Genomic DNA, 27,288 nt, shown 5'->3' on the forward strand with positions numbered 1-27,288 from the left:
TTTGTTTTATTTAAGAATCCTGCCAACTTTTATTATTTCACGAGAATGAAGCACAGGATAAAGGTAAGCTTAACCCTTTCGGCTTTAATTACTGGCAAGCTACTGGCCACTACGTAGGCGATCTCTATTGGGATGGCACTCCTTACTCACTAGAGCAGAGATTTTCAATACAGTTACGCTTTGAACATGTGTGCTATTATACATAATTACAAAAGCAGGTCAACTCCAGTCTCCTCAGTAGGAGCGAATGGCTGGGGGCACTGTGGCGCAGTCAGACTCATTTAAAGTTTTGTCGATTACAGGTCTGTATTCCAGCGACACCTTAAAACAGAAGAGTTGGTGGTAAGTTGGGACACAAGAGGTGTACTAACAGCAACTGTCTTAATGCTCTTTTGAAAAATTAACTACAAAAGTAGATTTACAGACAAATAAATATGCAAGCACTTAAAAACAAAGGTATTCAGTGGAATATTTTTTCAACAACAAACTTGAAAATAATCTAAATGCACGGCAGGGGACCAGCCACGTAATTATAGTAAATCCATGTAGCAGAACACAGCAATCAAAATGACTGCAAAATTCTTGATGCTTTACAAAAATGTTCAAAAAGTAGGTAAAACCCTGTATATACTGTCATACTTGAAATATCTTTATACTGTGTGTTTTCTTCCATTTTTTCCTACTTGTAATTGAATATCTGTATACACACACAAGGAAAAGAATGTACACAACACAAAACAATTATTTCAAAATGACAATAAAGGATATTTCTAGTTGGTGAGCTTATAAATGTTAATTTTCTTTATTCTTTTTGGTACCTTTTATACTTTCTAACATGAGCATGCATTTCTTTTATTATCATCAAAACCCCCAAACATTACTAAAAATAGGGTTGTACTGAGAGAGGAAAATGCACCCCCTGGGCTTCCCGGAGGCCGCTTCCAGGTGTTCTAGCCAATGGGAGGAGAAGGGGAAAGGAGTGTTTTCCTGTCCCACCCCCTACTCTCCATGGGGTCAGGAATCACCATTTTAGACCCTGCCACCAGGCCTTAGGTGCTCACTCCCTGCCCAGCACCAATGCTGTGGGAAGCCAGCCCTTCTGAACCACCCACCCATACTGGATTCTGTTTCCAGGCAGAAGCCTGGCTGACAGTGTCTTTTTCAATGGTGTCTCAAACTTATCAGCAGTCAATTTAAATCCATGGCACTTCTCCCAGTTCATCAAATGCCATGTATCAGTGCACACGTGAGCAAACCATATTCCCCACCTACCTTCCCAGTCTCGGTATCAACATAGGAAAGGGTGTGCTTCCTCCAGTGCTGCTCAAATGGCTTCTTCTGTTGCCCCTGGATGGGCTTGGAATAGTCATACTCATCAATCCGCTCCTGAGGCCAAAGAAGCAAGTTTATTTCAGAAAACACCATTAACAATTACATTCCAAATTTCTTATTACTCTAAGAGCAATATAACCAAACCATGGCAAACTCATTAAACTGATATATGAGACATTGGTATGATATGAACCTTACATCCCCTAAACAAGGAGGTCCCACTGTGCTAAGCACACCTTGTTCAGAGAGCTAGGACCTTCCTAGGCCATTTTCTAATCCATGTCCACCCCTCTATAATTCCTAATAAAAAGCCACTTGTGTACATCTCATCTAAAAGGACACATAGCACATAACATGGTGCAACTAAGTACCAGATGCAGGGGAATGGAGAAATGTGACGTGCCAACCATCCGCCTCTACAGTCACTGGTGAGCCCCTCACTCTACTAGCCTATCCCAGAACCCCATGTCTTTCTCGTCCCATTTCGACTACAGCCAAAGTCCTGATAAGGTCAGGGCTCCTGAGGTCAGGCCACACAGGTGGGCAGTGGGTTTGCAGAGGCAGGCAGGGTCCAGAGTTCGGTCTCTGCTTTTATGCACTTAAAAGTTGATCGAATACTTTCTCTTTGTTTTTTTGCTCTGTACTCTGGTAGATTTCAACTTCTTTCAGTCCTTTTTATTTAAATGCTTTAATCTTAGCAATTACAGTGGAAACACATTTCTCAAACTTAATTCGTTCCAGAAGGCTGCTCAAGAAGCGATTAACAAACCAAATCATACTCATACTCCCATATTCTCTCCTCTGTCGCCTGAAAGACACATGACTGATCACACAGGTATCAGCACAAAAGAGTTGTTGGGGCGAGAACCAAGGTTTTATTACATAACTGAGACAGTTTTTCGATGAACAACTTTGTTGAGAACCAAACTGTTTGAGATGGTAAACATTCAAGAACTGAGGTTTTTTTTGTTTTGTTTTGTTTTGTTTTTAAGAGAGGGGAAGGGAGGGAGAGAAGCATCAACGTGTACTTGCCTCTCACACGCCTCCCACTGGGGGCCTGGCCCGCAACCCAGGCATGTGCCCTGACTGGGAATCAAACCACCAACCCTTTGGTTCGCAGGCCAGCACTCAATCCACTCAGCCACACCAGCCAGGGCAAGAACTGAGTTTTGACCGTAAATTAAAATGTTCAAAATCTCTTAAAGAGAAGCTGAGTGCTATTAAGGAGTAACTTGTACATGGTAATGGATAAGCCATTATCCATTCAAATGGAACCCAAAAGATCTAAACACTTGCTATTTCTGCAGAGTGAGGTAAGCGTGGGGGTGGGCAGTGGTGAGACGTTTTACCTGGGGACAAGTGAGCCACAGCACATTCTCTTCTAAACCCATAAGGATGGTATGCGCTCTCCTAGAATGAGCAGGGTCTGCGGGTTCTGCAGGTTCTACGTGCTATCTGACTGAATGAAATGAAGCCATGGTTGCAGCCACAAGCACTGCCAACCAAGAGAGAAGCTTCCAGTCCTTCCTTATGCACGATAAATGCACTTACCAATCTCTTCCTTCACACCAAGTAAACAGCAAATCTAGTCCAACCCCAATTTGTGGAGGGTCGATTAATAAAATTTCACAGTAAATCAAGACCCTCTTGCTCAGCCAATCCCCTACTCACCCTGTCTGGAAGACTAGCAAGGCTGTCAGCAACCCAAACACTGCCCTGGACCAGACTCAGTGGGCCTGCCCAGAGGGAAGTGGCTCAGGGCTTGCTGATGTTGTTCTTCCTTAACTGGCAGCTGCCCCAAGCTCCTCTGCCCATGACTTTCTGCTCTCATAAGCTGAGTACTCTTTTCTGGCAGTATCTGACATGTGTGCTCTACATAAAAATCAGCTCCTTTAAAAAACCAGCGGCCCCAAGATGAGGACCCATAGTCACAGTCCCAAAATGACGATTTACTCATCATTTTAAATCACAAAGGTAGCATTTTCTGGCAACAGTACTAAAGCTGCAGGATAACCTTCACTCTAGTGAGGAAAACGGCCCTCTGCTTAGAGATGCTGCTGTTGGCAGCGGGAGATGCTGACCCAAAGCCAGAAAAAAGTTCTGTGTGGTACGAATACAGTGAGAACACAGGTGTAAAAGTTACCAGGAGGAAAGAAAACCACGTTTCTCAATTTACTTTTCTCATTTTACTCAAAATGGAGTAAAATGGGGAGAAGCTGCAGGGTCTGTAAGGGACTGAGTGATGCCCATGGGAAGGACACTCGTAGTACACAAGTGTGTCACAAAGGCGCACCTTGTAATCTTCCCGGGCATGAGCACCACGTGACTCCTTCCTGGCCTCTGCTCCATAAATGGTCTGAAGCGCGCAGAGCATCAGGTTCTGCAGCTCCAAGGTCTCCACCAGGTCTGTGTTCCAGACCATTCCTGGGGAGACACAAAGTACCCATGAGGGACAGAGAGGACAGGGCTAAGTCATCACTGTATAGGACATCCTGCATCCCAACTGTGTGCAGGGCCTAGGAACTGCTCACCTCTGTCAAAGGTCTTCACATGCTTTAGGTCTCCGTAGAGCTGGCTGATTTTCTTACAGCCCTCCTGTAACACGCTGCCCTCACGGAACACTGCAGCATGATTCTGCATTGACTGTAACACAAAGTGTCATTGGGAAACTTTTATCCATACAAAGAAGCCACATCAGAAACTGCTGAACCTTCAGATTGTCCCCTTGTGCATTTCATTTTTTTGGTAAAATATTTATGTATATTGTATAGAAAAGCTCGGAAACTCAGACTGTGCTGATTTCTCTCAATTTTAAAATGAACTTTTTTTTTTCATTTGTGAGATACTCTTAGCAATTTTCAAATATGCAATACAGTATTATTAACTATAGTCACCATGATACACATTACGTCCCCAGGACTTTTTAAAAAAAATATTCAAATTGCACATACTTTATTATTTTTTAAATGTTTTTAAAGATTTTATTTATTTATTTTTAGACAGAGGGGAAGAAAAACATCAATGTGGGGTTGCCTCTCACACACCCGCTACTGGGGGGCCTGGCCTGCAACCCAGTCATGTGCCCTGACTGGAGTTGAACCACCGACGCTTTGGTTCGCAGGCCAGCGCTCAGTCCACTGAGCCACACCAGCCAAAACCCCAGGACTTATTTTTTAACTGGAAAGTTGTACCCGTTGACCCCCTTCACTCATTTAGCTTACTCCCCACCTATGGCAACCACCAATCTGTTCTCTGTACCTATGAGCTCACTTTGCCTGTGTGTGTGTGTTTTAAGATTCTACATGTAAGAGTATATGGTAATTGTCTTTCTCTGACTTATTTCACTTAGCCTAATACCCTTCAGTTTCATCCATGTTGTTGTACGTGGCAGAACTTCCTTTTTTATGGCTAAATAATATTCCATTGTACGTATGTGCCTCATCTTTATCCATTTATCTGTCAATGTCCTCATGGCTTTGCAATTGTAAATGCTGCTGCAATGAAAACAAGGGAGTATGCATCTTTTCAAGTTAAGTGTTTTTCTTTGGAAACACCTAGAAGTGGAACTGCTAAATCAATAGTAGTTCCATTTTCATTTTTTGAGGAACCTCCATACTATCTTCTATAGTGGCTGCACCAAATTAATTCCCACCAACTGTGCATGAGGATTCCCTTTTCCCCGCATCCTTGCCAACACTTATTTCTTATCTTTTGATAACAGTCACTCTGACAGGTGTGAGGTAATATCGCACTGTGGTTTTTATTTGCGTTCCCCTCATTCCCTGATGATTAATGGTGTTAAACATCTTTTCATGTACCTGTTGGCCATTCATATGTCTTCTTTGGAAAAATGTTTATTAAGATCCTCTGCCCATTTTTAAATCAGGTGTTTTTATTTTTTTTTGCTATTAAGTTGTATGAATTCTTTACATAATCATATTTTAGTCCCTTACTAGACATATGATTTGCAATTATTTTCTTCCATTCTACAGGCTGCCTTTTCATTTTGCTGATGGTTTCCTTTGCTATGCAGAAGCTTTTTAGTTTGATGTAGTCCCACTTCTTTATTTATGCTTATTTGCAGCTGTTGTCAAAAAATCACAGCTAAGATTCATGTGAAGGAGCTCACTCCTTGTTTTCTTCTAGCTTTATGGTTTCAAGTCTTACATTCAAGCCTTTAATTCATTTTGAGTTAATTTTCGTGTATGGTGTAAGACAGTGATCCAGTTTCATTCTTTTGCTTGTGGCTTTCCAATTTTCCCAACGTCACTTATTGAAGAGCCGGTGCTTTCCCCATTGTACATTCTTGGGTCCTTTGTCATACATTCATTGACCATATACACATGGGTTATTGATCTATTCCACTAATCTATTCATCTGTTTTTATGCCAATACTATATCCAATGCTTTGATTACTATAGCTTTGTAATATAGTTTGAAATCATAGACCGTGATACTTCCAGCTTTGTTCTTCCTTTTCAAGATTCTATTCAGGGTCTTTTGTGGGTTCCATACAAATTTTAGGATTATTTGTTTTTATTTATGTGAAAAATGCCACTGAAATTTTGATAGCAATTGCAGTGAATCTACAGATTGCTTTGGGTAGTATGGACATTATAACAACATTAATTCTTACTATCCATGAGCACAAAACTCTTTCCATTTATTTGTGTCTTCTTTAATTTCTTTCATCAACGTGTTACAGTTTTCAGTATAGAAATTTTTCACCTCCTTAGTTACATTTATTCCTATGTATTTTATTCAGTTTGATGCAAATGTAAATGGGACCATTTTCTTAATTTCTCTAAGAGTTCATTATCAGTATATAGAAATGCCATCAGTATATATAGATTTCTGTATGTTGATTTTGTTTTCCTACAAATAAGTAACTTCATTTATTAGTTCTAGTTGTTTTTTGGTGGAATTTTTCAAGTTCTCTACTGCAAATAGTGACAGTTGTACTATTTTTTGTAATTTAGATACATTTTAGTTTTTCTTGCTTGATTGCTCTGGATAGGACTTCCAATACTACATCGAATAAAAGTGGTGAGAGTGAGAATCCTTGTGTTGTTCTTAATCTTAGAGGAAAAGTTTATAGCCTTTCACTGTTGAGTATGATGTAAGCAAATGGCCGTGTCATTTATGGACTTTATTATGTTGAGATAGGTTCTTTCTATACGCACTTTGTTGAGAGTTTTTATCATAAATAAATGTTAAGATAAAGTTTTGATTAAAGCTTTTAATACATGGTGGCAGAAAGGGCAGAAGCTCTCCATCCTCAAATACCCAAGGAGACAGCAGCTCCGTGAGGGCTGTAGGACACCTTCTCACCCCACTCACAAGGTTTTGTGTTAAATGTTACAAGAGCCAGCAGATATCTCCTTGGTGATGCAAGCCAAGAAGTGCTGAGATAAAGAGGTGGTTGGCAGTGGGTGCCGAGGTGGCAGGTTATGAAGTGCCCTGGGGACCCTCACTGCTTACTCTGCTGGTAATTCTGTAGAAGTCCCTCATATATTAAGTACCTTTAAAGTTTTACTGTGTATGCTCGTAAGATGTGATTATGAAATAAACTTGAAAATTATTTTAGGCTTGATGAGAAGTAGAATCTACCTTTGTTCCCTATCATTTACTGAATGACCTATCATCACTCTTGAAAAACCCCTTTATCATGTGCTAAATCCCAGCATGTGAGGCTTATTTCTGGACCTGATTTTGTTCTACTGACCTAGATGTCTGTTCCTCTACCAGTATCACACTAATATAGCTTTATAATTTAATTCTATTTACTAAGCATCTCACCCACTTCCTTAGAATGATGGGTCACAGTAAGAGTATAATGCATGCCATCCATGTCATGGTTTTTCAGGAAGAACAAATGAAAAAAATTGCCTTAGAATCTAGTCAATACATTTTTTTAAGTTCTCCAGTGGTCTATTTTTTTCCACACCCTTTTAACACAGGGTAAAAAGGTTACGTTTATTAAAATCATTTAAATTTTTTGGCTGTACTGAGAATGAGACATTCACTTCCGAATGGATTATTGCATGCTTCTTGGAAAGCTACTGGTTTTTGTATATGCATCTTTTATCCAGACACCTTACTTCATTGTTGCATTGTTTTTATTAGCTTTTCAGTTTATTTTCTTGGAATTCTTAGGTATTCATATCTGTAATTAATGATAATTTCATCTATTTCTTTTCAATACATACCTAATTTCTTTTCTTTTTTAAAAAATATTTATTTTTAGAGAGGAGAAGGAATAAAGAGAGAAACATCAATGTGTGGTTGCCTCTCATGTGCCCCCTACTGGGACCTGGCCCGCAACCCAGGCATGTACCCTGACTGGGAATCCAACCTGTGGCCCTTTGGTTCGCAGACAGGCACTCAGTCCACTGAGCCACACCAGCCAGGGCTAATTTCTTTTTGTTTCTTACTGTATGAGCTGGAACCAGGGTGAAAAAAACCCACCCACCCCCCAGCCCTCGCCAGTGTAAATTCAACATGTGCAGAAATTTTTGCGTTCTGTTCAATGTCGATTCTGGCATCTAGGACACTGCCTGGCACATGGTATTTGGTGGGAATGCCTCTAATGCTTCCTATTTCAAAGTCTCTACTGGAGTTGCCATTGCCATTACCCGTATAACACAACAGTCACATCAGTCTCAGCTGGCCCTCTACCCCCAGCATCAGCACCCCACAGAAGTCCTGCAGAATACCATTTAACTGGTTTTCCATAAATATACTTCTGTTCCTTCACTCATACTATTTTCCTTACCAGGCCATGAAGCCTTCCTGAAACCCAGTCTCATCTGAAGATAGAAGTTGCATGGCAGCATGCAACTTTTTTTTCTTTTAGTGGTAACTGTGTGTATGTGTCACTGGACTCCTTTCAGAACATGACTAAAGCAAGGGCATTCTTTTTAGAAAATGTCTCCACACAGAAATTCTTGCAAATAATTTCAAGTGGACAGAGATCTCATTCATAGACCAAGAATCCCTGTATTAGAAGAGTCTGACAGATTCCTAGCTATTTTAAATATTATTTTTATTGATCTAAACTTGTGTTATCCAATGCAGTAGCCACTAACTTCATGACCCTATTTACATTAAAATTGAAATTAATTAAATAAATTTAAAATTCAGTTCCTTAGACTGGCGACATTCCACGTGCTCCAAAGTCATATGTGGTCAAAGATATGGAACATTTCCACCCTCACAGATCAGCAGACATGCTGATCTAAAAGTAAATACTCTGATAGCAACCAATGCAGATTACAGTTCCCAACCACGATCCATGCTCCCCCTTCCTAATTTTTCTTACAGGCATCAATGGCCCAGTAGAAAGGCACTTCCCAGAGGAAGTCAGGTGTGATGATGGGACTAATTTCTCCACAGTGAGGTGAGCTAAGAGGAAGACTGTGAAAAGGAAGCTTCCAGCTAGGAACTGAGCTCAGACCTTCCACTGTCCCTCCTCCTTCGGGCTGTGACATACACAAGATGGCCAGAGATGGTGTGAGGACAGCAGCCCACATGCAAGCATCGAGGGGCTTATAAGAGAAGGGTGAGTGCCTGATGCTGCAGATTTGCTATTACTGCCCTGGGCCACTACCTCCAGCCTTCTGTGTAGAAAGACGTGCACTTCTTTCTTATTTAACCTCTTTCTTACGCTTATTTGATACAGCAAGGAATATGTCCTTCCGTTGTTTACGCCAAACCCCAGTGCAGGGCCATCGATGCGACCAGTCTGCCCACTGCAGAGCGTGTCCAGGTTCTTACCTTCTGCATGTTGAGTCGTAGTTCTGATGTTCTTATGCTTCCATCAGCAAATCTCAGTTTGTCAAGATTCATGACAGATTCTTCCCCAGCATTTGCTTTAATAGGGGGAACTTTATCTCCTAAAATAGGAAAGTTAGAATTTAACTTCTGAAAAACACTGAGAAAAACCAAATGGACTAAATGACACCAAATGTGTATTATAACCTTTAGGGAGTTTGGAAAATGTACCTATAACCCCACCTGGACCACCCTATATCCAAGGAACCATCTGTTGACATGGGGTCAAAGGGTAAATATAAAGACAAAATTTCTGGCAAAGAGTAGGTGTCCAGTATGTAATTTTTGAATGAACAGAAGAGAAAGCACCTTTTAAGTTTACAAATTAGATTCATGCAAACAGGCCTTGTACCATTACTCTCTACTAAGGAGAAAAATGGCATCCTTCAGGAAAGTGGTTCTCAGCAAATCTACCAACCCCTTCTTCCCCTCACTGGCCTGGCTAGCAGTGTTTATATCTCTTGCTGATCCTGAACCGTATACCCACTTAACTACACGTCAAGGTTCACTGTTCTCGACTTTCTAAAAAGATAAATATTTTCAGGATTTTTAAGGCTTTTTTGAGAATCTATTTTCTTCAGCATGTAATACACACAGGAGGTATAAAACACGGGAGACAAAGATCTGCAGATAAAGCAGGGGACTGGCCACTCTGTGATCTGCTGAGCACTTCTAGGTAGGCTGGCGTTACGTCTAATTTTGTTTTTAATGTTTTGAATTTGGCTCTGGCTGGTGTGGCTCAGTGGACTGAGCACCATCCTGCGAGCCAAAAGGTCCCCAGTTAGGGGTGTACAAGAGAAAACTGATCGATGTATCTCTTGCACATTGCTGTTTCTCTCCCTCTCTTTCTCCCTCCCTTCCCCTCTCTCCAAAAGTATATAAATAAAATCTTAAAAAAAATTATCATTCAGTAAAAGTTTTTAAGTACACAGTGTTACACATTTAATATATGTACAGATTCCTGTAACTACCATAAATTAAGATACAGAACAGGGTTTAAACACATTAATATTTAAAATATTCACATTTTGAGAGAAGTAGTAGTACCAACATCTCTCTGTCCCTTTCTAACCTTTAAAAATAAAAGTATATTTAAGGTACAACACCAGTTTTAGTGTAGAGTTTTGCAAGTTTGGGCAGAGAGAGATGTGGAGGCCCCACCACAAGCAGAACTCAGTCCCTGGCAAGCACTGATCCGTCTCAGTCCCTAGTTTGGCCTTCCCCACAATGTTATGTAAATAGAATCACACAAATGTAGTCTTTTGGGTCTGGATCATATAGCCTAATACATTTGAGATTCATTCACATTGATGCACATATGGGTAGTTTGTTCCTTTTTATTGCTGAGTTTTAAAAAATTTTCAGTGTGCACTGATCCTTCAGATGTGCAAGTACAAGGTATGCTTCTGAAACTTCCTTTTTCTCATTTTCAAAGAAAGGGAGTTTTCCGCTTTGCTTTGGAAGATTTGGTATCAGGCTCCCTGCCAAGAAAATGAGCACTAGACCTGGAATCAGACAAGGTGGGTTTAATTCCTGCCATTGAGACAACGACCGGAGACAAGGCCCTGACTCTGCGTTTCAGCCTGGAGTTGCGTCTCTGAACGTGTAACCTGCCCTTTTTATTATATACATCTTGATACCTGCAGATGCAAAAGGTGGTTTAGCATCTTGCTACATTAAGGATTATGTTTAATTAGCAGGTAGCAAGACTCTACTGTTTTCATAGTATCACTTTCACCAATTTACAATCTGTATAAAAATCTTTGTCCAATAAAAACAGTGAAATTGATACTGAAGAGTTCACACCAGTGAAATGTAATAGAAAGAGTCGGGGCCCAGGTCAGGAAGAGTGTCTCCACCTCACATTGCTGTTCTGAACAAATGGGGCAAGGAACCTGAGGGGAAGGCCCTTCGCAAGGTCAGAGCAACTTACTCCCCAGTTCTTAGTGGTACTGAGCGTAGACCTACGCTCTCAGCACATAGGATTTTTTTCTCTGCAAACACATAAATTACCATAAGAATATCACTGCTTAATGCCTATTCTATCACTGAAGGGGTAGAGCCATGACCACAGCCTTTGTTTTTTTTTTTATTAGGAAATAACAATTTCCTAACAGTGATTTTTCTAAGCAGAACATAGTAAGCACAAAAAAATTTTTGATCAGCCCTAGCTGGTGTGGCTCAGTGGATTGAGTGCTGGCCTGCGAACCAAAGGGTCGCTGGTTTGATTCCCAGTCAGGGCACATGCCTGGGTTGCAGGCCAGGTCCCCAGTAGGGGGTACGTGAGACGCAACCACACATTGATGTTTCTCTCCGTTTCTTTCTCTTTCCCTTTCCCTCTCTCTAAAAATAAAATAAAATCTGAAACACAAATTTTTTTTGATCAAACATGTTAACCTGTTAACTGTTAAGAGCACCGACCCAGCCTGTGTCCAGCCTCAAGTGTGCCACCATGTAAACCTCTGAATTTGTTTCCTCACTTCTGGGGAAAAACCATACCACCACTATATGACTAAGCAAATCTGCAATTACAGATCCTGACTGGGTAACCCTTTGCCCCCTGAAACGCCCTAGCTACTTATAGAAAACATACCAGGTCTACAGGACTCTGCAATACTCAAGGCACATGCCCGGCCAAAGACAACCAGGTCCAAAAGCGAGTTTGCCCCAAGACGGTTGGCACCATGCACTGAGGCACAGGCGGCCTCCCCACAGGCATACAGGCCAGGCACAATCTGGTCCTGGCCGTTCACATGCCTCAGAACCTGCAGGAAAGAGAAATAAAGAGGTTAGAGTGCAATCTGCACAGGCTCTTCCCAACAAGGAGCAGCCATGCTGTAGGTTAGAGCAAGGACAGAGTCTTCTCTCATCTGCAGGGAACCCTCTGGACCTATCTGCCCAGCCTCCTCCCTCTGCCTTGGACACTCAGTTACCCTGGGCCAAGGTCAAAGGACCCCAAATGGCAGCACCTATGATTTCAATCCCACGACTAATTCTCCTCAGAAGCCTCAACCATCACCTGACTTGATCCCCCTTGTTCCCATCCTCTGATTCTAGATTCAGATGAAGGGAGCATGGCAGGGTGCAGGAACACGAAACTATGAGGTAGAAGACTTGAGTTATAATTCAGATTCTTCCAATTTATTATTTATGAAGTGAGAATGCAATTCCTGTCACCTCACCTGAGGGACTAAAATAAAGTGATTGCAAAGCTCTTTGTGAACTGCAAACCACCCAATCATATTAATTGCTAAGAAGACACAATTTACAAGTTCACTGTAAAAATATCCTAAGATCATAAAGGAAAAAACTGTAAACGATGTCTATGACTATTTACCAAGGAGGGATTAATAAATTATTAAGAACTGTTATTAAGGAGTGAAAGCAAAAACTGGAATATAACTAAGGGCCTATTCCACTCTCCAGTAATAGCAATTTAAAGAAAGTGCATCTTAAACAACAGGAACTTTTTTGAGAAAAATACCTGCCTTTTCCTCTAAGATCTAAATCTACAACTGTAAGCCAGGCCCACTGTCCCCATCCTCTTTCCTGCTGTGTAATCACCTGCCCCTTGTAGTTGGTGGGAATGCCACCCATGTTATAATGCACAGTGGGAAGGACAGGGATTGGCTCCTTGGTGACATCCACACCCGCAAAGATCATGGCTGTCTCTGAAATGCCAGGCAGGCGGATGGCCAGCTGCTCCGGGGGCAGGTGGTGCAACTGCAGGTAGACATGATCTTTCTCAGGGCCACAGCCTCTGGTCAAAAAGGACAATACAACATAAGCCAAAGAACAGTGATTACGGAAAACATGAAATTATGAAATCATCGAAGCACATGAGGTTCCCCATTTTTTGATACTAAATAAAACCATTCATCTAGTCTTTTCTAAGTACATATCATGTGCCAGATGCCGGACACAGCCATGAACGCCATGGACAGACATCCTTGCCTCACAGTTTGCCTCGCTTTTCTTGGGAGATGCATTAGAAGGTTCTTTTATGCCAAATACTCCAAAATCACCTGACTTCTCATTTACATAAAAATGTAAAATCTCCAAAGCCCATACCAGCAGATACTTGATGTGTCACTACAGTAAGGCACAGTGTCAGGCACTGAAGAGCCTAAAGCAGACGGGTTGAATAAATAGCCCACATACCTTGAAGGTGCCAAAACGTGGGTTAAAACACAACACAACGCCAAAGGCTCACACACTACCTTGGGCTACGGGTGTCATATCTTACTTCTGCAATATTGACTGGCTGTCTCTATCACACACTCACACTTACACAAATATGTTCCAAACATTTGAGAAAGATTTAGATCAACCTGGCCAAACTTCTCAAAACATAACTCTCTGGAGAGACAGAAACTAACAGACAATAGTCAGAAGTAGCAGAGGCAAAAGCCCACCTGCCTACCCAGAGATAGAGGTGGGTGCTGCAATCACACAGAAGCCACCCCAGACCAAGTTAGAATGCAGACATGAACAGCAGCCACCAAAGAGAAAGGAGGCTGTGCCTGCACGCACGCACACTCAGGTACCTTCGGTGACAATCACACAAACCTTCCTTCGCGGATTTCCAGAGTCATGGACCGAGACACGACGTCTCTGGAGGCCAGGTCCTTTGCGACTGGGGCGTATCGCTCCATGAACCTCTCGCCTTGACTGTTAATGAGAATGCCACCTTCTCCACGGCATCCTTCTGTGATGAGACAACCAGCGCCATATATGCCTACAAAGAACCCAGTCAAATACTTATAATCGGACAACGCTAGGCCGATGCAAGTATTTTCCGAAAGACATTTGGGGGAGATGGTAAAGGGTACACAAAGGACATTAAAGTCAACAGTGTAAGTAAGACAGAAGAAAAGTTAAGGAATATTAAGTAGGAAGTTTCTATAACAAAGACACTGATAAAACTGCAGTGAGGAGGAAAGACAGCCCCCGTGGACAATGGTGCAGCCCTGCTGAGTATTGATTTTAACCTTTCAACACAACTAAGTATATATTAAGTATCTCAGGTTTTGTTTTAATTTTTGTACTCCCTTTTGCACTACAAAACTGTGATGACTGTTTTAGATAAGAAAAAACATATATAGCTTGGAAAGTATCTAAAGCAATCAAATACAACCCTGGCCAGGTAGCTCAGCTGGTTGGAGCATTGACTCAATAAACCAAGGTTGCAGGTTCCCAGCCAGGGCACATACAAAAATCAACCAATGAATGCGCAAGTAAGTGAAATAAAAAATCGATGTTTTTCTCTTTCTCTCTTCCTCTCCCTTCCTCTCTCTCTCTACAATCACTAAATAAAAAAATAAACAAATACTAACAATGGTAATAATTTTATGGTTAATACTTATACTTGCAATGTACAATGGTTCCAAGTAATTTCACCCCCAGTTTCCGAGAAGGGCAATTAAAGCTCGGTAAGTCGCCCACGCCCCACAGCTGGGCAGGGCAGAGCCCAGACTGAGGCCCAGCCGCACACAACATCTGCACCCTTCTCCTCGTCGTGGTCATTAATGCAATGGGAATGAGGAATGCCAAGTCACACTCCAGTGTTAACAAAGGCGACAGGGGCATAATGTAATTTGACAGCTAACACTTTCGTTCATCCACCAAAAGAGTTACCTTGCTTTTTAAACAAGAACGCAAATTCTTACATTTCACTTGCTTTTCAGTGTTTCTACTTTCAATGACATTTTCCCCAGTGGTTTATTTCTCACACACTGAAAAGGAAACATGAGAAATGGAGCTCTAAATAAATCACAGAGGGAATTCAAAAGTCAGGTTGGAACTAGCATTATTTATTTCTCATCCGTGCCAGGGATCAGAAAGAACATACTGACAAAGAACAAAGAGAAAACACAGGTCTAGCTCTTAGGGCAATGGCCACTGCCACCATGTGTGAAGTCCCCTCTGCTGACAGAGCAGAAGAGCAACCCAGAAAGGTCAGGATGAGATTCATCTTCCAAGAGACAGATTCTGAGATTCATTTATGGATAGCACCCCGGCAAATCTCTCAAACCTGCAATCCCAGCCTAGCACTTGTACTGTCCGAATCCCACACTCGTAACATCTGATGACCACGATGAGCTCATCTCCACCATGACGGGCACCCTCACTCATTAGCACCTCAGGGAGCCCTGCATGTCAGAGCTCCGTCCTGACGGCGCTCTGTTACTGTGGCAGCCTGATGTTCTCCCTGCAACTGAAATATGCCAATGCCACTTTTCTGGTCACATGTATGCCCCTTCGTTTTCAGGATATTCACTCAGGAAAAACTGACTCAGGCCCTACTAGGTGCCAGGTACTGAGAACACAGCAGTAAATGAGAGACCCGCCTCCGCCTTCTGGAGCTGACAGCGCAATGAGACACAGACACTGAACAATCGTTGCTTTACAACTGGGATAAGTACACCTGGGCAAGGTGTAGTTAAGACAGGACCTCCATTGCCTTGGGTGAAGCAGGCAAAGTCTACGAGGAGGTGACAAGTTAGGACCAGAGAGATGAGAAAGCAGGTCCATTTGAATAGGAACTGCAGAGGAGCATTCTACAGGTACTGAGTGCTTAAAGGATGCAAGGAGCTTCAGTTCCATGAAGGTGGCCCCGTCCTACCTGTGGGGTGGAACTGAACAAACTCCAAGTCCTGGCAGGGAAGGCCTGCCCTGGTGATCATGGCAGTGCCATCTCCGGTGCTGGTGTGGGCAGACGTGCAGCTGAAGTAGGTGCGTCCGTAGCCTCTGGAAAACAGACAAGCCGGCACAGAGAGGGTGGTGACTCCACACAGCGCCCCAGCGGAATCTCCTTTCTAAAGGTGCAAAGTGGACAGCAGTCCACACAGCACCTCTGCGCATATACCCTTGGCACGTGGGAGGGGAGCCTGGGACAGAGAAGGTACTCTTGTTTGTACTTCAGCACTTTTGTGATGCCTGAGCGATTTCTCTTAAGATAAGCATATTTCACTTTTACAGTGAAGTTTTTAAATGTTCACGGATTCACCTTTTTAAAGGGTTAAAATAACACAGATGGTATAAAATGGAATTTACTTATTTTCATCATATGAATGAAGAGCACTTACCTAACCAAAATACCAGTATAAAACCGTATCCATTAAAGCAAAAGATCTATTTTTCCAAGTCTCTTGTGACTCTCTAGGCCTCAGTTTCCTCAAGGGTCCTCCCCACTGCACACTGACAATAAGACACTTTATTACCCACCTCAGAGGCGGGTGCTATTGTTGCCCCCTTGAGAGAGGCTGGCAAAAGTGATTACCCTCACAGGCTAAGAGACAGCCTATGTCTGAACCACATGTTCAAAATGCCTCCACTTTTATTAGGATAAAAAAACTCTGAAACTCAACTTCCTTACAGAGCAATTAAATACAATAAAAATTAGATTCATACCCAGTAGCTACAACAGTGTTCTTTGCCCTTATGCGATGGATGGACCCGTCTTCTATGCACAGTGCGATAACACCACGACACTCCCCATTTTCCATCAGGAGATCCAAGGCAAAATACTCTACAAAATAGCTAGTATCATACCGCAAAGACTAAAAAAGAAAATTTTTTTAATTAAAAAAAAATTAAATGATCCCACATTTTCAACTGCATTTAGGGTGTTAAACGAACATTTAAGGTGATGCTATTCATGTAAATAGGTTGAAAACCTTGATGTGATGTGTAACAAATGGATCGGTTAACTCTGGAGAGTACCAGGCTGTAAACAAGTCACAGAAACTGATTCACACCACCACCATGCTGACGCTACCGTGAAGCACCACGAAAAGGCTCTGCTCTTGGTTGTACAAACAAAACATAAAAAGGTGTGCACACATCAATGCACACCAGGAGGAGACTGACACCAGGAAGAGACTAGTAATGTGCTGACACATCTCACTTCTGCACATCCTAAGAGGCATTCCCGGCTCTCTGGAGCCACATGTGGCTGGATGCCAGAGCTAGGGCCCATGAACCATAGGGTCTCAACTTAGGCTGGGCTGTACCACATGGGTGCTGCTAGCCACACGCAGCCACTTAAAAAAAAAAAAATTCAGCTCTCAGCACACCAGATACATCTGTGATGTTCACATGTGGTGGACGCTACTGGACTGTTTAGCTCAGAGCAGCATATTTCTATGGCAGCAGAATGTTCAATAAGGGACAATAATGGCCCAAGCCCTGGATCGGATGGTCGCCTCAGCTCACAGAAGGGTCTCTCATGAAACTGTCAGCTTCTCACGTGACATTCAATTCGGTAGGAAAAGCAGGTCCTGTCACATATTTGTCAACACACTTGGCCAGAAAAGTCGCTGGCGTCCTAACACTTGCAAATCAATGACCTGTCCTATTTGTAAACGGTTCAGAGTATTGATTATTCTGAAATCAGTATTACTCAGAATATTGCTTATTTGGCCATGTCAAATTCTGTCCTGATTATCCAGTGACTAGTAGCCCGCAAGCCTTAGTCCAGTTCCAATAGTTAAGTATTCAAACAAATCAGTTCATCAACTCAGATGTGGTGAAAGAGCCTGAACATATGCACTTTACTCTTATACTTCCAGTATGACAGGTGTGTGAGAGGTCACAAGTTCAAACCTAGTATGCAGTGATTATCAGTTTACTTTTCTAAAATAGTCCTTCCAATTAACAACTACTACACATGGCCTACCAAGTTGTTCTGCTGCTTTTTATGGCACTATGCCTTAAGCTGACATTCTGACACTCTGACGCATCCCCACGTGGCCTGTCTCCAGCTCATCACCACGTGCTTGGCCAGACTAGACTATGTCCCACCACTCCGGGCACCCAGGGTGGCCTCACCCTTCCATACAACGTGTGTAGGAGCGAGTGGCCAGTGCGGTCAGCCACGCAGCAGCACCGATGGGCCTGCCCGCCTTTCCCAAACTTGAGGCTCTGTCCGCCGAAAGCCCGCTGGTATATCTTCCCATCCTCGGTTCTGCTAAATGGCATGCCATAATTCTCTAGCTGCGAAACAAAAATAAACACCTAGTACTTTATATATATATATTTTTAAGATTTTATTTATTTTTTAGAGAGAGTAGAAGGGAGGGAGAGAGGGAGAGAAACATCAATTGATTGCCTCTTGCATGCCCCGGGTAGGGACTTGGTCCACAACCCAGGCAGGTGCCCTGACCAGGAATCAAACTGGCGACCCTTTGGGTTTGCAGGTGGTGCTCAATCCCCTGAGCCACACCAGCTAGGGCACACCTAGTACTTTAAAGGAATCAAGACACTCATCATTAATTTACTCCGGGCAACTTCAACTTAAATCTGCAAACCCAACACTAATACATTCTACAAAAACATCGACACGTCAGGAAAGAGAAATATTTCCTTACTAAATGAATGATTAATAGCAGAAAAGGTTTCCCTTGTTATACTGGCTTGTCGCCATCCTTATCAGCCAACCAGACCTGCCTCAATACCATTTAAAAGAGACTGTGAGGATTTTACCTCAACCACGGAGGCGGGGGCCTGCTCTGTCATATAGTGGATGGCATCCTGGTCCCCCAGCCAGTCAGAGCCCTTCACGGTGTCATAGAAGTGCCACCTCCAGTTGTCCTCCTCCATGTTCCCCAGGGCAGCATTGATTCCTCCCTGGAAACAAACACAGAGTAAACTTAGGAGCTACAAATGGGAGCCCATGGCCCCTCCCCGGGAACCGGAGTTGGAGAAAGCCGAGTACTTGCGTGGTAACTGTTTGTGAAGGATCTGACTGCAGATCAGCTCCAGCACTTTCGTTACCGGGGGAAGCAGCACTGCAGGACAGATTCTAAATCACGCCTCCTCCCTTTATCAAGCTAATGATGTGGGCCCAGTTATCGCGACCCTCGGCCTCATTCTCTGTTATCTGTGACCACGACATGAAGCTGAACACCTTAAACAGTTGTCTGGAGAACTAAGTGAGAGGTTACATGTGCGACGCTTCTCACTAAACCTGGCACACAAAAGGTACTCAACAAATCTGGGTATTTTTATGACAAAATGTTCTTAATGGTATCCATGGGCATGTCTTGAAGACGAGAAGTACCTCCAAGTAACAAACTCCAAACTCAGGGTCACACCCCCTCAAGCCCCCACTTCCTTTTGCTGTGCATGGTCACCCCATCACCGCCATATCCCCATTGCCTCCACCCCTCAGAGGCAAGAAAACACAGCTCAGGGGCAAACGTGAGGCTCACCCTTTTCCTCCTCAACTTAAAACTGGATTCCTCCTCTTCTTTAGATAATCTTTTTTTCACAAGTAAAGCACACTTTCTAACTTACCTTTCTTTTCTCTAATTGTTATTCAATCACAACTTTTGAATCAAGCACACCCATGCTAGAATTCCTCCCCCACTTAGTGTACTTTGCCTCAATTTCCCAAGTTATGTGTTAGGACAAGTTCAGTCACTGGCAGAAAGAGAGGAACCTTCTTACTTCCTTCCTCTCTTCTCTAACCCCTCCAACTGTAAACCCAAACAGAACCCTGATAAAATATGTTAAGTATTAGAATAGTAGCAGAGTACAGAAAGCTGGTATAAAATAACACAAAAATACTTGGCCCGGGGTATGCACAAATGCTATTTATTTTATGGCTACTATTTCTAAGACTCAGGACCATAGATGCCTCGTCTTCTCGGCATTCCTGGAAGTGCTCTTCAGACTCTCCCAGGCCCCTACTTGTCTTATTCTTGCAGTTAAACCTCTTTTTTCAAGAACCAACATTCAAGTTAAGCTATCCTCTCTCTTCTTTTTATTTTATTAATATTGCACTACTTGAACACTTTTATTTCATAATATTATTTAGAATTATTTGTATTTTTCCTTTAAGACAATGAATTTTCCAAAGGTATATATTTATTCTTTAGCTCACAAAGCATAGCTTAGAACAAAGTATCCGGACAGCTAAGTGCCTGAAAAATGCTAGTGGACACTGAATACAGACTCTTCCAGGCGAGAGTGGCCTTTAAGCTCCCTGGAAAGCCACCACATACTCTGTTATCTCTATAAAGAAAAGACAGTCAGATATGACTTTGGAATACTATCTGTATGCAAACTGGGCACAGCTGCAGTGTGCCAGAATGGAAGAACAAAATTATGAAAGCGCTGAGTAATTTTTACCTTACTTTGCCCTCTTCCCTAAATTCAGAGCCACTGTTCTTCTGTCCTGCACCTTTATGCCATCACCAAAGCTCATCGCCACCAGACTTAATGAGGATGCAGCAGTAACAACCAAATTCAGGGCAGATAGAAAACAGGCCCACAGACAAGCTACCTCCCAGTGGGAAGTGCAGTAAAGAAAATTAAACCAAGAAGAGGGGAAGGGAGCTACATGGAGTGGTCACAGAAGACCTGAATGTGACTAGAGCAGAAACGAGAGTGACAACAGTGGCGCCAGGCAATGAGAGTGGGGCAGGGTGGGCCGAGATCCCTGAGGGAGTGGGGGCCCAGTGAGGGCAAGGCACACGGCGGGACGGCCGCCTGTGGCAGGAGGCTGCTCGGGCAGAGGCTGCGTCGCACAGTGCCTCGCAGGCGCCAAAAACACTGGGAGAGCCCCTTTCTCTTACCTGGGCTGCCACAGTGTGGGACCTGGTGGGAAAGAGCTTTGTCACACAGGCTGTGTTAAACCCTGCCTCGGAAAGGCCAAACGCAGCTCGCAAGCCTGCCCCTCCAGCGCCGACCACCACTGCATCAAATTCATGGTCCACTACTGGGTACTGTGTAGAAATCTGGAAAAGAAAAATTCATTAGTCAATCGCCCATTCAACTATGCTGAACACTGAGACTGTGGCTACAGTGAAAGAGCTTAAAGGGCATGAAAGAGGAAAAACAAAAGAGCAAGTGCCCAGAGGGCCGCCACCCTGCGTGAGGCTGAATACAGCAACCTGTAGTCCTGAGATGTGGCGGGCACACCCTCAGTGAAAGGGGCCAGCCAGCTCTACCCATACCAGGGAGAGCCATCTACCCTATGGAGCTGGGAAACTAACCTTAGCTGGAATGCTGAAAACGTAAAGGTACACCTCCAACCAGGGAGCTGTAGACACAAAGGAAAGCACCAACACAGATCAAAATACCAATTCTAAAGTTGGCTTTTCTTTTAATTATTATTTTTACTTCTTTTTTTGTTTGTACCCATATACATAGACTTACATGAACTTGAGCTTATAACGTAGTGTAAATCACAATTGTCTGCATGTGATCTGCAAGATTCCCATGAAAATGTTAAAATTAAATGTTGTTTTCATTTAGATAAGTGTATTCTGGTTTGTTTGCATGACAACAGGAGGACCAAGGACCACAATTCTATCTCAGGGCCCACGTTTGCATTTCTGACTGAGAAAGTGCCAACTCATATTCAGTAACTATTGTGAAGTTATGAGAAAAGAACCTGTAAGCAAATTTCAGTCTCTTCAACAGAAGAGACAAGCCCACTGAACTTACGAGCCTACATTAAGTATTAATTACACTAATAAAAAACAAAACAAACCTGGGCATACATGGGAATGAGAATTTTTTCCTTTAAATAAGACCTGTGTATTACTCAAATGTAATAAAAACTGGTATAGATCCTTACCCCTCTAAGCCAAGAAAATCACTTATAATGGGACAAGAAGACAAGAACTTACTGAATCTGAAACTTTGGCAGATGACCTCTTATTCCCATCAACAGTGAAGTGAAAACCGCGGGATCCTGACTGCACTGCTGCCGGCCGCTGCTGAGACAGAGGAGAGCACTAAGGATCTTGATGGTACAGGGGACTTGTAATTAAAATTTCCTCTGCTAAGTGGTTAACCTTCTTACGTACTCGGGTGCTCCCCTTCACGTAGGAACCTCACCCGGGAGTCTGCACTGAACCCTGAAGGGCAGGGCAGGCGCCAAGGACCCAGGCAAGCCCATAGGGAACTTGACACGCTAGGAAAAGCCCTCCTAGATGAAAGTGGTTTACAAACAGGATACTTACCGACTCAGGAAGGTACACTTTCACATTGATTTTCAAATTTATGTTACTTAAATGGATAATGGGGAAGACATCTACACTGTCTTAGTGGTAGTTCTGCAAACAAGGAAACACTTTGATTGAATCCATCATAACCCTCTTCATACTGGAGCTCCACCCACCTGTGAGACTTTGTGATTTATTGGGAAAGGTACAGGGCCCTTGTATCAGATCAATGCTCTAGAACAGGCTCTACTGCTTGTTGTGACACTTAGGTACCAGTGCCATTATCCCTTCACTGTACACACCAGGATTCCAGGTCCAGAGATGCTTACAGGCCTGCTTCACCACTCCTCACTTCTGCACCTGGCTTCAGCCGCACCCCCCACCACCTGCCTAACCACCGTGCCACTCCCTCTGCCTGGGCACTTATCCCCGGCCTTCCCCTAGAGAACCTCTACAGTTCTCCAAGTCTCGGCTTAACGGCCCCATCCTACAAACATGGGCCCAAGAAAAAGGCTACTCATAAAATCACAGCCCAGCACGAGAGGCAACGCTCTTCATAAACTGAGAATGGCCACCTTAGGGGATATGTTTTTCCATTCTGACGACTGCATTTTAGTAGACTACTAATAAACCAGTGAGTCTTAGAAATTACATAAAGACCAGTTTTAGGAAATAAGTACAATCAACAAATGACAAAAGGGGATATAAGAGATGCCTTCAACTATTCTGCAATTTGAAGAGATATTACTTATTCTGGGGTTAAAAAAAACTATCATGAAGGACAAACAAGTGGGAATTACAGGGAAGAGAATTTGGCAAAATACAGTGTGAACTCTGAGCCATTGTAAAGTAAACTGACTTCCCTGCAAGATGAAAGGACTGAGGCCAGGCTCGGGCTCGGTGAGTTGACCTCCTGTGAGGAAAAGTCAGACCTGGTTCCTACCTTTAAAGCTCCTTCTAATTCTAAGACCGAATGATGACTGGCACAAATATTTGAGTTTATTTTAATATCTCCAATTACAAAGTAGTTGCTTGAATTCTTAAAAAGAGCTGAACTGATAAGAATGATATTCTTAAAATGTCAAATTTATTTTCAAGCACACTTGTTTTTACTGACATAACCAATTTAGTGCTTTCTTTCAGGAAATGAATTAAAAAGAACTAAAAAGAACAAATATTCTTCTGCTTCAACTTAATCTTTTTAATGGTAAAATGATATTTTTAACAAAGAATTGTCATTGAAGGTATTTTAAATACAATCATTCTTGAAAATTGTGTGAAGTACAATATAAATAAATATAAGTAATAGTACCAATGAAAACAGTACATTCTGTAATACCAAATTAAAACGTAACAGTTAGATTTCTTAAATAATTGTAATTTCTTGTTTGGATATTCATGTTGAATAAAAGTTAGTAACACTAACTTTTGTATCTAAATGTGACTGGAAGGGAGTGGGAGGAAGATTGTACAATTTGGAGAGCTCAATTGTAATCCAATTTCTATCTTTAGACAAAACTAATTTTGTATCATTTACTAATCTAATTTTTTTTTTAAGAGAAACCATCAAACACTGTCTACAAGGACAACATGAAGAATAAGGAAATCTACCTAAAGTACAACTAAAAGGCACTCAGACCTTTTAATAGCATAGAAGTACAGGTGACTGAATTAGGAGGTAAAAGGGAGAAAAAAAGAGAAGGATAGAGGTTTACATCCTTGATCTAGCAAAGTGGGGAATCCTCATCTAACAGAATACACCCATGACTCGTAACAAAAATCTCATTTGTAAGTACAATCAATACAACTACAAAATTAGCCAATAGAGGATCTGAAAGTGGTTGCTTAACTATATTGGGAGGGTTGAGAATGTGGGAAGTAGGATGGTTTAAGTAAATGAAATTCTTTCCAATGAAACTCTATGTCTAAAATGGATAAAAATGTACCCACATATTAGCTAGAGACATGGAGGCAAATACCAGGGGTCAATACCAGAAACAATTCAGAATTGATTCCATGGGGAACAGGTCTGGGAGAAAGTAGGGTCTTACTCATCTTCATTTATAGGGTCTTCTGTACTCACTGACTTTTTTCTTTTCTACAACTATGTGTAATTATTTTCATTAAAAATTTAAAGATTTTTAAAACAGAATGCTTAAAATATAGCTGGCAAGATAATAATACAGGCTGCAAGCTGCAGGCCCTGTCTCAGATGCGCACACACACTAAGGTTTCGCACATTACATCACAGAATCCTCATTAACTCCATAGAGAAACTGAGTCTATCCAGGGTACCTGAGCTCTGGGTTTGGGTCTGCCTACTAGATCCAGATCCTGTCATTTCTCTAATATCTATGGTCCCCTGGGGCGGGGGGAGGGGCAAGGGGAATCTCTGGAACTCCAAATTAAGGTGAATATCGTTACATATCAAAACCGAGCCACTAGTATTCAAGTGAACCAGGGAAAACATCACATACAACACAAATCTATGCGACTGCACTCTTATGCCAAGAAGCAAAACAACTTAGTTCCAGACACACTATTAAAACATTCACAACAATACAAAGAAAAGAAATTAAATTGGACAAGGGTCTCAAGTTTTGGACAGTTCTAAATGCTATTTCTTGCTAAATGTTAAAACATAGCACAGTATTTTGCAGATGCAGCAGGAAACTGGGTGAGGAAAGAACTCAGCCAACTGATAAAGGCAGCAACTGCAAAGAAGAAATATACATGTAATTGACCAAACTGTTTATAAGCAATGGCTAAGCCTCCCATTAGTTTGGACACTAACCCTGAGTCCTGTTTTCTTGCTGTAACACAGCCACGTCTCGTTTTTGAATAGTGCAACCCAAGAACAAACCTCCTCCATCTGGTAACAAATTCATCTGAAGCAATCGGTTCACCAACAACTATTTAAGGTCCTCAGTTTTACTTTTCCTTTCCATTAAACTATTTGGAACATTTGCAAACTGTCAGTGCATTAGGGCAATTGGAAAAGAAATAATGGTAAACTAGGTTTGGTAATTTTGTAACTTGAAAGCAGTTATAAATATTAAAATGACTTAGAAACACCACAGAATTGTACAACATGAGATAAAGATAAAAATGAGATAAATCTCTGTGGGTTTTATTCTAATTATCTTCAGCACCTATTTTCTGTGGACATTTCTCAGTTGGCATCATAAATTTTTTGTTGTGTCAAATTGATGCTTTTTTTCTTGATCTTAATCTCCAATAAATATATTGCTTAAGGGCAAAACTAATTTCCATAGGAAAACCTATCTTCATCAAGATAAAAAGATTTTAGAAACCTAAGACCATCTTTTGTCAGGCTACCTTGTTCAATTTTACTGTCTCTACGTTGCCACCACGTTTACAACTACCTAAACAGAGGACACTGGAGGAGATTCAAGGAGGAAATGAAGGTAAAGAGCTGGCAGCCAATAGCTGATTGAACGGAGATCACTTTCAATCAAGTCAGTGCCAAAGGTTTACACACTCTGACCTCTTGCGCTTAGAACCGTACCCTCACTTTTGGCTATGAGCTCAAGCCAGAGGCCAGAATCCTAGTCCAGCTTAGGTAAGGGATAACTTTGGTTTTCACAAAATGACAAAGAGTGGGTGGGGGTAAAGGGAGTTCCACAGGCTGGAGGGGGTCTTAGTCTGTATAAGGAATGTTTGGGCACCAGTCTGGTTGAGGAAAGACACATTAACCCTTTTCCAGTCACCACCAGTTACCCATGTCGTTCCACCTAACAAGTAGGAAGCACTCTGACGTTTGTTCATGCTTGGCTGTCTAAAAATACCCCACCAACCCCCTGACATCACTTGGACTCTCTACCTAACTGCGTCTTAGAGCCCAACATGGAAAGCCGGGGGTGGCGGCGGGGGCGGGGGGGCCCTCTGGTCAGTAAACCCGTTACAGCATTTAAAATGCGGTCCCGTGTTGACGGGATGGGATGGCTGATTAAACTCTCTCACATTTATCGTAATTTTTAGTACATACGTTTCAAGGAGAAAACTGCAAGTATAATGTCAATACTGTTGAATGCCTTGGTTCCTGTAGGAACTCTCAAGCTGTAAATTACTAAGTAGGTGGGTGAACAACTTCATTTAAAAGAGCCAAATAACTAAACCCTCTATATTTTGGTATGTTTCCAGAGACCGTAAAAGACCGACTCTGAAGAACTATTTGTAGAGAGTACGTTTCACAAAACCCCCACAAGGAGAGCTCAGGAAAGTTAATCCTCCGCCTACTTCGGTCTCCACAGATAACGCAGGAAACGAAATGTCACCGCTTCTTCTCCCAAATGTGTGGTTTTGCAGTCATTGCGCTGAAATCCTTCGCCTGACTTTTAAAAGTGTGCACAAAGGACACAGTACAAAATCCAAAATGAAATACCTAAACTTATTTGCCAGGCCTCGGTGTGGACACACAATCTATCCTTTCTCGAAAAGGGGCCCGGTTTTGCAAACAGCTGTAAGGCTTGCTGAGGTGCGGTTGACAGACATGTGTTTCCTCACCCCGCCTCGGGTGGCAAGGACAGAGCCAGGCCGGGGGCACGGGCTCGAGACCCACCCTGCCCTCTGCCGTCCCATCGCCCCACCACGGGGCTGCGGGCGGGGATCAGACGGGAGAGCCCCGTAGGCGATAGGCAGTGTGGCCCGCCCAGCCTGCCTGTGCGGTCACGGTTCTGCCTCCATCCCAGTTCTGACATTTTGGGATTTCGAGGCCCCGGGCACCTACAGCCGTTACCCGCCTCCTCTTAACGTTCCTGTGCCGGGAGCCGAGGCCGGGAGACCTTGGCCTAACGGGGCATCCACACCCCGGGTGGAGGAGAGTCCCGAGGAGGCTCGCGGTATCGTGACCTTCACCAGGACGTGGCTCCGGCCGGCTTTAGAAAAGTCTGGCGCGGCCTGCAGGGACCTTCGGCCCCCATCTCGGCCCCCACCAGGCCCGCCCCAGCCCAGAGCGGGTCGGACCCGCTCGTGATGCCGACTCACCGCCCCGTGCAGCGCCAAGCGCCTGGCCCGCAGAAGCTGCGACACAACCCGGACCCCCGACATGTCTAGCCTCTGCAGTGCACTACTACCAAGCCCGTTCGCCGGGCCGCGCCTGCGCACCTCGCGGCGCCCTGTGTTGAAGAGGGAGGACACTGCG

At 42.9% G+C, this 27,288-nt stretch overlaps 1 protein-coding gene across 2 annotated transcripts; it reads right to left on the bottom strand.

The window, feature by feature from the left end:
- SDHA (succinate dehydrogenase complex flavoprotein subunit A) lies at positions 1 to 27,278 on the bottom strand. Of its 2 annotated transcripts, none has more exons than XM_054578372.1 (15): positions 27,132 to 27,278; positions 21,807 to 21,893; positions 20,748 to 20,909; positions 18,652 to 18,795; positions 17,998 to 18,162; positions 16,579 to 16,727; positions 15,791 to 15,915; positions 13,735 to 13,903; positions 12,730 to 12,925; positions 11,759 to 11,930; positions 9,109 to 9,227; positions 3,864 to 3,975; positions 3,626 to 3,756; positions 1,273 to 1,386; positions 1 to 321 (listed from the first exon to the last, which is right to left on the bottom strand). In XM_054578372.1, exons 1-15 carry the CDS (start codon positions 27,192 to 27,194, stop codon positions 235 to 237), a joined length of 1,995 nt encoding a protein of 664 aa, XP_054434347.1. In that variant the 5' UTR covers positions 27,195 to 27,278; the 3' UTR covers positions 1 to 234. The 2 variants fall into 2 exon arrangements, with proteins under 2 accessions (XP_054434347.1, XP_054434346.1); XM_054578371.1 differs by having other exon boundaries at positions 21,807 to 21,896; positions 27,132 to 27,276.
- Positions 27,279 to 27,288: the final 10 nt, after the last annotated feature.

The sequence above is a fragment of the Pteronotus mesoamericanus genome, unplaced genomic scaffold (assembly GCF_021234165.1).
Source record: "Pteronotus mesoamericanus isolate MK-2021 breed Mesoamerican mustached bat unplaced genomic scaffold, CSHL_Meso_final contig_50, whole genome shotgun sequence".
Taxonomy (NCBI): Eukaryota; Metazoa; Chordata; class Mammalia; order Chiroptera; family Mormoopidae; genus Pteronotus; species Pteronotus mesoamericanus.

Bases quoted from the DNA above. Each gene is read 5' to 3' on its own strand.
- SDHA (XM_054578371.1), bottom strand. From the start codon at position 27,194: ATGTCGGGGGTCCGGGTTGTGTCGCAGCTTCTGCGGGCCAGGCGCTTG. The intron at 16,728-17,997 runs GTGAGGCCACCC...TTTCTTTTTTAG, and splicing joins TACACACGTTGTATGGAAGG to TCTTTGCGGTATGATACTAG. The intron at 1,387-3,625 runs GTGCGCCTTTGT...CTTTGGCCTCAG, and splicing joins ATGCCCGGGAAGATTACAAG to GAGCGGATTGATGAGTATGA.